The 12,169-nt window shown below is 44.4% G+C and overlaps 1 protein-coding gene across 3 annotated transcripts in view; it reads left to right on the forward strand.

Moving 5' to 3' along the window:
• The window catches only part of Szt2 (SZT2 subunit of KICSTOR complex), a 52,302-nt gene that overhangs the window by 2,096 nt on the left and 38,037 nt on the right, over window positions 1-12,169 (forward strand). For 2 of the 3 annotated variants that reach the window (XM_008845358.3, XM_029569498.1), the window contains exons 2-7: window positions 3,362-3,487; window positions 4,120-4,293; window positions 4,573-4,743; window positions 8,328-8,459; window positions 9,277-9,418; window positions 9,829-9,935. In XM_008845358.3, coding sequence (XP_008843580.1) covers window positions 3,362-3,487; window positions 4,120-4,293; window positions 4,573-4,743; window positions 8,328-8,459; window positions 9,277-9,418; window positions 9,829-9,935 — 852 coding nt within the window. The remainder of the gene's footprint in view (window positions 1-3,361; window positions 3,488-4,119; window positions 4,294-4,572; window positions 4,744-8,327; window positions 8,460-9,276; window positions 9,419-9,828; window positions 9,936-12,169) is intronic. The other variant, XM_029569499.1, reaches the window with a different exon arrangement.

Genomic DNA, 12,169 nt, shown 5'->3' on the forward strand with positions numbered 1-12,169 from the left:
TCCTGGATATGAAAAATTAACTTTTAGGGGCCAGTAAGATAACTCAACAGACAAGGGCACTTGCTGCCAAGTCTGATGACCTGAGTTTGATCCCTGGAACCAACATGGTGGAAGGAGAGACCCAAGTCTCATAAGTTGTCCTCTGACCTGCACACGTGCATTGTGACACACACACACCCATATACATATACATATATGTGAGGAAATACGAGAAAGAAACTACGCATATGAAAACTGTCTGTGACTAGTGTGGAAACAGTATACAGTATACCAAAAGAAAAATGTTAGGATCTCAAGAGAGAAAAATGAGCACGCTCAGACTTAGGAACGCATTCATTCATCAGATACTTAATGAGCACTGCTATGGACTTGCTGAGAAGTAGTAGATACAAAGTAGTGTGAGATAGGCATGCTCCCTAGCTTTGTGGAGTAAACCAATGTTGAATTCTAATTTGTTACAAATGATTGAATAAGGCTGTTTAACAGTGTTTAATTGGGGCATTTAACCTTCTTTAAGCAGTTAGGTGGGATTCAAGAAGATTAAGTACTAAGTATCTAATACTGCTGAAATTCTTATAAAGTAGTTGCTATTATTACTCCTGTTCACAGATGAAGGAGCTAGCAGAACCAGCATTTGGTCCTAGGTGCTCTGACACTAGGGTGCTTGCTCTTACCATTGCAGTGGGGGAGGGGCTGAGACTAAGAGAGAAAGCCAAAGAAGGTTCAGCTCGAGGCCATGCTAGAGGTTCAGGACTTTAGCTTAATAGTAAGAAGTTTCAGATAGTTGGGGGAGAGATGTCTACATTATTTTGTGGCAATATTTTTCCATTATTTTATGTGTATGAGCATTTTGCTTGCATGTATGTGAATGCACCATGTGTACAGTGCCCACAGAGGCCAGAAGAGGGTGTTGGTTCCCCTGGAACTGAGTTATAGACTCCATGTTGTAAGCTGCTATGTGGGTACTGGGAACTGAACCCAGGTCCTCTGTAAGACCAGCCAGTGCTCTTAACTGTTGAACCATCTCTCCAGCCCTATTTTGTGGGAATCTTAACAGAGGACAAAGCATATGGTTTAGAAAAGGTTCAAAGAGACAGGAGCAAAACACAGAAAACAATGAGATGAACAATACTTAGCTGGTCCTGGCATACCTGAAATGCAGCTCAGGGCCTGGCAGTGCTTTATCCATCTTGGCATAAATATTATGTAGGCCTCAATGAATATTCTGAACAATGATAACCTTCCTCTGCCATTGTTTTGCCTGTCCTGTTTTATCGCAACAACAGCCCTACAAAGGTATTCTTATCTGCTTCCTACTATGAAGAGATTTAAGCCTGGAAAATTATTTCAGTAACCTCAAAGATCACCTAGATAGCAACTAATAGAACCACATTAGAATCCAAGTCCCTGACTCCAAAAGCCTGCTCTGCCTTCTTTACCAGGCTATAAGAGTTAGGCACGTCTGGCAAGGGAGATTGATATTAGGAACTTGAAGCTCCATACGAATGTGAATGCTATGAAAACACAGCTAATTAAAAAATTCTCAAACAGCAATGGAGGAATGCTCTGGGGAGCTAGTTAAAATGTAGATTCTTGAGCTCTGTCGACTCTTAATTCAGTTGGTCTCCGATGGTACCCAAGAATCAAATGTGCAGTTTAATAAACAACTCAGGTGATTTTGATTCAGCTGGTTCTCAGACCCCACTTCAAAAAACATTCCAGCTGCTTCAAAAGTATGAAACCAACCTTCTGGTTCTGGTAAAATCCATCTTGAATATAAGACAACTTTGGAGGTTTGGGAAATGTTGGAGGATCACAGATAAAAGGGAATTTTTTGAGATAGCTAAGCAAATGTTCCTGTTTTCAAGGAACTGGAATGACTGATAAGCTAGACCTTAGAGAAGTCAGTCATTGAAAGTAACTGTTAAAGCAAGAGAAAGGCAGAAAAATGGAAGCTGTATAAATGAAACAAGTGTCTGAAGCACAGTGGCTGGTCTCTACCCCCTCTCTTATCTGGGTTACTCCTATCTGCTCTTCACCTAGCAAACCCTGCTGGACCGTCACCATTCCATTCTCCTAAGACCCTGGACGAGGTCAGGTTACTTTGTTACTTGCTATCATGCAACCACATTCTTATCCTTGGCGTGCTTATTCAATTTGTAATGATGTAATAGCCAGAGTGACCATTTGATCAGCATTTTTGTGAGCTGTAGGTAAATTGATCTGATGAGAGTACAGGCTTGGGAGGTGGAAAACCTTCTAGGTGGGTGTGTCAGAAAGACTGCTAACCTGAATAAAATCAAAGCCTGTTACAGTTACCACTGCTGGCAAATGAAATGTTTCTTCCTGTCAGAATATAGCTGCGACAGTATATGTATGGACAGGGGACAATAAATATCATGTCCCTGGTCAACTTTGACAGGATTTAGGTAGTAAAAGAACAGAACATGGGCAAGGGAACCGAGACTTGTAAGAACACTGTGGAAAATGATCACCTCTGAGGCCGTGAGGGAAGGGAACAAAAGCATTGACAGCTGACGGGTGTGAGTGGAGATTGTGACCCTCAGAGACTTGATTTGAGGTATTTGTCTCAGAGACTTCCATTTCATATCTGTCTAGTGTTACCTCCTAAGACTTATTGGGTCTTATATTTGAATCACTTTGCCAAGTACAGGGTTACAAAAACAGGATAAGGCACAACTCGTACCCTTGGAGCTTATGGTTTATAGGAGAAACCCACATAAACATTTGTGGAAACATAATGTAGGAAGTTCACTTCATCTATGTGGAATTCTATGTTGGAGAATGGATATAAAGAGTTGAGAATAAACTTTAAAAAAATTTCTCTATTGAGGCTGGAGAAATGCCTCAGCGGTTAAGAACACTGGCTGTTCTTGCAGAAGACCCGGGTTCGAATCCCAGCACCCACATGGCAGCTAACAACTGTCCATGACTCTAGTTCCAGGTGATCCGACAGCCTTTTCTGTCCTCCACGGGCATAGCAGGACACGGGTGCACTTACCTACATGCAGGCAATACATACATGAACATAAAATAAAAATAATAAAATATTTTTTAAAGCTTTATTGAGCTTTTGTACATTTCATGCTACAGTTCTTAATCAAATTTAGGCCCCCCCTCCCCCATCCATACTCCCAACCCTCTCCATCAGACATCATATATTCCACTATACATGTTAAGTCAAGGATTTGTACCCAGAATGGGCTTTTTGAGAACACTGCATGATAGCCAGAGTGGGCTTCACCTCTGCTGCCTTGCTTCCCACTCCAAGTGTGAGCTCTTCGAGCAGGTTGCACAGAATGTGTGTATACTGGGAACTCACTCTCCTCTCTTCCCCTAGGTGGAAGAAGCTGGGCAGGTGTTTCTGTTAATGAAAAAAGATTATAGAATCTCCCGAAATGTTCGCCTGGCTTGGTTCCTTAATCATCTGCATCAAACTGTGCAGGCCACACCCCAGGAGTTGCTGGTGAGTCCTAGTGACATGTGGGAGGTGAGGAGCTGGCCCAGAAGGACCTATATTTTAGGGCTCTAAGGCTTGAAAGAGTAAGTGACTATGCCCACAGTGCTTCCCTAAGGGAAATTTATTAATAATTTTTCTAGATAGTGAGGCAAAAAGTACATGGTTGGTTTATGGAAAGTGGAGAGGGGGTGTCATTTTGGATATAGAGGCAGGTCCAGAGAGCACTTCAGTTGCCAAGATTTCCCTTGAGCCACATAATAGCACTTTAGATTAGTGTTAGTATTCTTTCCATTTTACAAATGTGGACACGGAGGCTTAAAGAGGTTAAGAGCTTTTTCTACAGTCTCACTAAATGGCTGAATTGAGATTCAGAGAAGAAAGTGAACTCTTCTTGATCCTTTTCTCCTTTTTTTAATGTGTATATGTCTGTGAATATATGCCATGATGTGTGCATCAGTGCCCATCGAGGCCAGAGGAGGGTGTCATATCCCCTGGAACTAGCATTATAGGCAATTGTGAGCTTCCTGACATGGGCACTGGGAACTGAACTTGGGTCCTCTGTGAGAGCAGCAAGCAGTCTTAACCACCGAGCCATCTCTCCAGCCCATGACTGTTTTCTTTTTCTTTTATCTTGCTAGCTTCAGTCTGAGCAGGAGTTGGAAGTCCTCAGTGTCCTGCCTCCTGGATGGCAACCAGATGAACCAGTGGTCCCAAGGCCATTCCTTCTTGTACCTTCTACCCGGGTCACCTTCCTGGCTTGGCAGTATCGTTTTGTTATTGAGCTGGACCTCAGCCCATCTACTGGCATTGTGGTAAGCAGTTGGAGGGAGATAGTAGGGAAACAAGGATGGGATACAGGTGTAAGAAGGAGAGAGGGGTCTGAGAAAGATGAAAAATGATGTTATGGGAAAAAGACAGGCCTGTGAAAGAATGGTAAACATTCAAAGACAGATCCATCTATCTGGGGCACTATTTGAGGACATGACCATCCATAAAGTAAGAGTCCTCTGACCCTTGGAAGTTGCTTGTTTTGTCCTCTGCTTATGCTGCTTTTTGTACCCTTGAGAGAGATCTCTCTGCATTGTCCTCAGGATGATTCCACGGGGGAGATCTTGTTTGATGAAGTTTTCCATGCCTTGTCCCGCTGCTTGGGCGGTCTGCTTCGGCCCTTCCGAGTGCCTGGATCCTGCATTGACTTCCAACCTGAGATCTACGTAACAATTCAGGCCTATTCTTCCATCATTGGCCTGCAGTCCCACCAGGTAGTGCATCTTCTCTCCAAGCTCCTATTTGCAGACCTAACTTCTGAAAGCCTACCTAGACAAAGTCTTTACCCTGTCTCTACTCTTTGTACCCAGGTTCTCGTTCTCTCTCTCTCTCTCTCTCTCTCTATCTCTATCTCTATCTCTATCTCTATCTCTCTCTCCCCCCCCATCTCTTGGCAGAGTCTCATATAGCCCAGGCTGACCTCAAGCTTTCAGTTTGACCAAAGATGGCTTTGACCTTCTGATCCTCCTGCTTCCACCTCCCAAGTGCTGAGATTACAGATGTGTGCCACCCAGGACTTTGTGCATGCTAGGCAAGCATAAGTCTCTCACCTTGAAAAGAATCAGTTCCTTGAAAGAGCTTTCCCATGATTAATTGGCATTGATTAGACAAATGCTTCCCTAGCCCCTCTCGTAGATCTTCTGGGGGTCTGGCCTTTAGCTATCTTCTTTGTCTCCCGTCACCAGCTCCATTAGTTCTGTGAAGCAATTTCTGTTGCATTGACTCCTGTCGGTAGCCCAGGACATGATCTTTTGGGATGGTTTTGTGGTACTGAGCTATTACGAATATTCAGAAACATAATTTCTTTTAAGCTGACAGAGGGTCATTTTCTGAAGGCCCTATGAACTGTTGGGTGTAAAGCTGACAACACAGGTAATTACAAGGCTTATCCGCCAGCAAAGCATGCTATCACAAGACACTCCTTTTGGAGAATGTCCAAGTCTGTTACTGAAATATCTGTTTTTGGCTTAGATAAGCATTGGCCCAGTTTCCCCTCATCTTTCCTAAACACCCTCAACACTCACTGAAACTATCCTTTATGGTTATAGTGTCACCTTAGCAGTCAAATTTTCTTTGCAAGATGGATACCAAGAATAATACCTAAAGGTCTGAAACATACACCACCACAGGTGGTACTTGCCAGGTTCCAAGGCAGGAACAGCCCGCCCTCTGCCTGAGTTTCAAGTGCTCTCCTTGTACAGCCGTTAGCCTGATGATAACAGGCCAGATTCCCAGACAGGCCAGGCTTTGCAGGCATCCATAGCCAAGACAGGGAGACAGATATTAGATAATCACTCAAACACAGTTCCTCTTGGTAAACACTGATCTGTGCCTGCCCAGGTTAAGTCCTAGGGATATAGTAAATAAATACTGTCCTTGTTCTGGTGTGAGCTGTTGAGAGCTTTGAAGGGGAGATAGGTATTAAAGGAGATAGTCCCAGTTGAATGTGTTAAGTGCATTGATAAGTTGTGACAGAAGTTCCATGAGAACACCAAGAAGGAACATCCAACCAAGCTAGGCAGAGCCACGTTTAAACAGTCTTTTTGAGATAGGATTTTGCTGTGTGCCCCTGGCTAGCCTGCCTGCCTCATCTTCCCAAGTGCCCAAATCACAGGCATGTGCCATTACACCTAGCATCCTCTCAACCCCTTACTGGGGTTCAACCCAGGGCCTTGTCCATGTTGATCAAGCTCTACCATTGAATTATATTCCCCAGCTCTCTTTTTATACTTTATATTTTGAGACAGAGTTTCATAAGTTGTCCATGCTGGATTTGAAGTCACTCTGTACCCCAGACAGGCCTTGTATCTACAATCCTGCCTCAGTCGTCTATATAGTTGGGAATATAAGCCTGCACCACTAGCCCTGACTTGTGAACTGAGTCATGAAGAAACAATTGAAGTTAGCTGTTCAAAGGAGAAGTGGGCTTTTCAGGTAGAGAAGTCAGCAATTAAAACAGTTACTCACAGGTAGTAAGGAGACAGTGAAAGTTTCAGTTTGTACAGAAGGAAAAACCACTTGTTTGTGGCCAGTGTAGAAGATAAATTGGGGATAAAGTTTCAGATGGGAGAACAGACAGAAGATTAGTGCAGCAGGGGAAGGATGAGGCCCAGAGCAGCGTAGCAGCCATAAGGGGAGAATCTGCTCTGGAGCTCCCTCAGGCTGTATCCTGCCTCTAAAAAAAGTTAAATCACGTTTATAATACATGTTAACTGGAAAGTGGAAGGTGGGTAAAAGAAAGGAGGTTTGAAAGCTACCTTAAGGTGTAAAGAGATAACAAACCTACCCATTATATAATACTCAAAGACATTGTTAATTCTATCTGGTCTAGTATGTTTTGTGGGTGTTGATACTCCCTTACCACATCCCTTCATCCAAAGAGAGGGGGAAAACCATCATGTGTATTGCTAATACATGGTTCGTGTTCTACAGCTTTATAATATGGGTATTGTTCCATTTCGAAAAATAGGATTTTTTTTTTTTTCTAATGTGTATGTGTGTATTGCCTGCATGCAGGTAAGTGCACCCATGTCGTGCAATGCCCGCAGAGGACAGTAGAAGCTGTCAAATCCCCTGGAACTGGAGTTACGGACAGTTGTTAGCTGCCGTGTGGGTGCTGGGATTCGAACCCAGGTCTTCTGCAAGAACAGTCAGTGTTCTTAACTGTTGAGCCATCTCTCCATCTCCCAAGGATTTTTTTTAGTAACAACTTTTTGGGGGGTGGGGAGATGTCTTTTGAGGCAGGGCCTGCCTCATAGCCCAGACTGGCCTAGTACTCATTATATAGCCCAGGCTGGCCTCAAACTCATGAGCATCCCACCTTACCTGCTGGGATTACTGGGGTGCACCACTGTTCTCAGCTTTGACAACTTACTATTTCTCCTCAGTCCTTTTTTCAAAAGATTTATAAATTAAAATTTTAATAATGAAGATTTATTTTTAAGTTTTATGTGTATATATGTATGCCTGTGTGAGTTTTTATGCACCATGTGTCCATGTGCCCACAGAGGATCCCCTGGAACTGGAATTGCAGGTGACCGTGAGCTACCTGATACGGGTGTGGGAACTAAACCAGGGTCCTCTGCAAGAACAGCCAATGTGCTTAACCACTGAGTCATCTCCCCAGCCCCAAGAGGAATCCTTTGGCACCTCAAAGAGCAAGAGCACAGATAGTGCAGTAGCCTTCAAGAACTTTTCAGAGGAGAAGAGCATAGTAGCTCCTCTGGGTTAGGGTTAGTGGAGAGTGCTAGTAGCTGACCTCCTTTCTCTCTGAAAAAGGATGGGAATTATCTGCCAAAGGTAAAAGGAAGGACAGAGCATTCACTGGGGGAATAAGATGATTCTGAGCTTAAGAACAGAGAAAAGGTCCCGAATAGCCTTGATGCACGTAGTCTATTTAGAAATAAAAAGGAATGGAAGAGTAAGAATGAGAAAGGCTTTGCTAGGCAGAGGTGCGGTAGTTTACAGACACTATCCTCTAGCCCAGTGTGGAAGGTCCTAGAAGATCTCATGGCTGCCTTATGAGGGATGTAGGAGACGCCCAGGGTGGAGGACTGTAGACAGAGAAGTTGAAATTCCAGGTTAAGGTGAGCAATGACTTGGGCTCATGAGCAGGATTACAGTGTTTCTAGGCTGAGGACTTCTGGAGTAGACAATCTGAGAAGTGGATGTGCAGTTAGACCTCAGGTCCCAGTTGAATGAAAGTTGTGATTCCCTGGAGGAAGCTGTAGAGAACAGAGCAGAGGTGTAGGATCCGATGCCTGCCCATCTGTCTTAGCCTTTCTCTTGTGCTTCTCAGGTGCTGGTGCAAGGTTGCCTTTTGGACCCTTCTCAACAGGAGGCTTTCCTGAAGCAGGTGTATGAGCAGCTCTGCCTCTTTGAGGATAAAGTGGCCACCATGCTGCAGCAGCAGTATGAACCCCAGAGCCAGGTATGTGGGAAAGTGGGCAGGGGCCACTTGGAAAACAGCTAAGGGCAGAGGACAAAGAGGAAAATAAGTCCACCAGAGAGGAAACAGTAAGAAAAGGGCTACAAGTTGGGGCCAAAGTGAGCCAAGGATAGATGTGCTAGTGAACATTTAAGATAGGCCCTCTGCTGTACAATAACTGCTCAGATACATTCTCCAAACCATAGGTTCATGCTGGGAGAAAGTGTGAAAGCCATTTGCCTGTGTTTTTTCAATCCTGGATCTGAGTGATCATGAGTGGCTTTGATCTCTACTTAGCATTCTGCAGTCAAGATAAAGCTGCTTTGGCTCAGGGAATGCCCTGTCTCATTACTTTGGAGACTGTAGAAGTGACCATTAAAATAGTGTCTGATGACTGCTATATATTTGATTGGTCTTGAAACACCTCAGAACAGTGATGAGGAAATATGGAAAGGGACATTTCTTGACAGAAGGTAGAGACACTGCCTCAGTACAGCCTGACACTTTATCTAGTGTTGGGACCCCTTCTCATCTGAGAGTCGGCAATGTGAGCACGTGTCGGGCCCAAGCACGCTGCAGGATTCAGCTGCTGAGTAGGGAGCTTGGCTTACATAGGATTGGGCCTGTTTGACCTGGGAAGTGCTGGGCTTCCAATTTGAGGGCTAGGGGTATAGCTCCAGGCAAAACATGTGCCTAGCATGTGTGAGGCCCTGGGTTCAATCCCTAGCACTACACAAAAGATAGGAAAAACCTGGTTTTGCTGTAGATAGGGCGGCAATGCCGGCTGTCACATTTCTTCTTTTCTATAATTTTGAGTCAGGCAGAAGAACAATCCCCAGAATCAGGGGAGTCCTTGGGCCGGAAGATAGGAGTCTCCATGGTGACAGCTGATCTTGGGTTGGTCAGTATGATTCGTCAAGGCATCTTAGCACTGCAGTTGCTGCCCTCAAATTCTAGTGCAGGTCAGTAGAAGGAATATTGGTGGAAATGGGGAAATGGATTCAGAAAGGGTAGAGGATTATTAGCAAAGATCAGGGTTCTCCTGGACTAATGAGCCCCAGGGAAGAGGCTCTGTTTCCTTGTTTGCAAATCCAAGTCTGTACTAATGCATATCGTAAGTACATTCAGCACTAACAACCATCAGGGACCCTAATGGGAAGGAGTGAAGAGCCAGGGACATCCCCTCTGAGACACGGGGTGTAGTAGCACCTAAAGGGAGAAGCAGGAGGAAGGGGAGGAAGAAAGGTGTTGGGGGTTTATAAAGTGTAGTGGTGCATAAACAGTGAGGTCTTTAGGTCGTTGTCACTGGGCACCTCCCTGTGACTTTGGTGTAGCCAGACTCTCCAGGTCTTCCTTTTATTTCCTGCCTCAGGTATCATCGTGATTACAGATGGCGTAACCAGTGTCCCTGATGTTGCTGTCTGCGAGACTCTACTGAACCAGCTCCGCAGTGGCACTGTGGCTTGTTCCTTTGTGCAGGTGAGGATATCCTAGGAAGGAAGAGAGGGAAGTAGGTATCACGAGAAGTCAAGTTACTTTTTTTTTTTTCAGTCTCTTTGAGACGGGGTGTCCCTGTAGCCCCAGCTTTCCTGGAACTCACTATGTAGACCAGGCTGGCCTTGAATTCAGAGATCCGCCTGCCTCTGCCTCTGGAGTGCTGGGATTTAAGGCGTGTGCTACCATGCCCGGCTTAGGTTACTTTCTTACAGGCAAAATCTCCCAAATGAAGATGATGACATGGTTTCCCAGGGAGAAGGTACCAGGTCTAGAGTAGGGTAGGTGACACTGATGGGAGGACTCTCATCTTGGTCAATTTTCCCCAGGATTTGTCCCCTTTCCATAGCAAATTACAGGGGAAAGAATGGAAACTTTGAAACCCTAGTCAGGTCCAGTCCCATCTGCCCACTAGGTTAGTTATTACTACCTTGATTATAAGGGTCAGAAAACCCAGCTCAGACTAGTTTAACCTAAGTATAAAGGGAAGGGACATTCAGGACACTGCTGCTAATATGGATGAAAGGACCCCAGGGTAGGAAGCAAGGCCTAGCAAGGCCTTGGTATGGCAGGCATAGCCAAGACATGGAAAACTGATTCTGTCATGTTAAGAAATTTGATTCAGTGGGTGATCCAGACATGTAGAAGGCAAGTTGGGCTTCTGTTTTATAAAGGTCATTTTTATTGCTGGGCGAAGAGCAGGAGTAGAAGCAGGGAGGCAGTTGGTTGCAGTGGTCCAGGTAAGAGAATCAAGACTTAAATTTGTGAAACTCGTGATAAGAGGATTGGGGAAATGAAGAGATAATACAAGTACGATTGAGGAAGCCTGGTGTGGTGGTAGATTCCTGTAATCCCAGCATTCAGGAGGCTGAGGCAGGATGAGCTCAAGTTCCAGGCTAGCCAGGGCTAAATAGTGAGACTCTTGTCTTACATAAAATAGAACGTATGATTAGCACATCGAGAGTGGGGAGAGAAAAAGGAGTTAAAGATGTCCCTAAGTGTTTGATGATGACTGGTGGCAGGCAGAGCAGGCAAGAAGGAATGAAGACAAGACAGCTGTGGACTCCTGCATGTTGTGTTCGCAGTGCCTGTGCTTCACCACCCCATCTTTGGAGTTAAGCTGCCTGGTCTGAACCCGGGCACTACTTATTAGCTTTGTGACATTGGGCACTTCATCTCTAGGCCAGATTCATTTGTCAAAGGAGACTGTAGGAGTACCTGTCTAATTGGGTGAGATGATGCCTTTAAATACATAGCATGTGCATAATTGGGTAATAATGGCTGGTGTTCACAGCAGTTGGCAGTTGAATACACAGATTCTGATATTCAGGAAATAGCAGTCATTGAAAGGTGGAGATTTTGAATTTGTCAGGCTACAGATGGTAATGAGACTAGAGAGGAGGGGAACACCAGCAAGGAGTGAAGGGCACTAATCTGGAGATTGTGATGTCAGAGAAGTCAGAAGTTTTGGAAGGAAGAAGTATTCAATTAGTAAGATGCAGCAGAACGATCCAGTAGGATGAGGGATGATATCACCTTTGGATTTGGTGCTTAGGGAGTGATGGGGACATTTTTTTAGAACCATTTCAGCAAAGAGATGGGGAAGGAAAATTGCTATGGATTATGGAGTGGACAGAAGAAAGAAGTGGAGATAAATGTTGGTACAAGAAGTTGGGCTGTTCGAGTCCAAAGAGGAACCAGGGAGAATATAGAGAAATACAAGGCAGAAGAACGTGACTGTTCTGTTTGGTTTAGTTTGTTTTTTTAAAGTAGAGGCTTCAACAGGTTTTTTATGTCATTGGCATATATTCATTGCATAGTGATGGGTTTCATAGAAATTTTCAAACAGGTATATATGTCATATGCTTTGACCATATTCATCCCCATACCCGCCCCTTTATTCCCCCAGTCTCTCTTCATTATCATATGTATACAAAAATTGTTTTTCTACATAAAATCTAGGATCCACAAATGATAGAAAACGTGATATTTGTCTGAGTGTGGCTTATTTCACTTAATATCGTGATCTCTAGGTACATTCGTTTTGTTTTGTTTTGTTTTGAGACAAGATCTCCTTGTAGCCCCCAGCTGGCCTGGAACTATGTAGACCAGGCTGGCCTTGAACTCACAGTGATCCACCTGCCTCTGCCTCCCGAGTGCTGGAATTAAAGGCGTGCACAACCATGCCCTGCCAGTATTCCGTTTTTATTGCACCAGGT

Source organism: Nannospalax galili, unplaced genomic scaffold, assembly GCF_000622305.1.
Source record: "Nannospalax galili isolate Female #2095 unplaced genomic scaffold, S.galili_v1.0 scaffold1402, whole genome shotgun sequence".
In the NCBI taxonomy this organism is placed as follows: Eukaryota; Metazoa; Chordata; class Mammalia; order Rodentia; family Spalacidae; genus Nannospalax; species Nannospalax galili.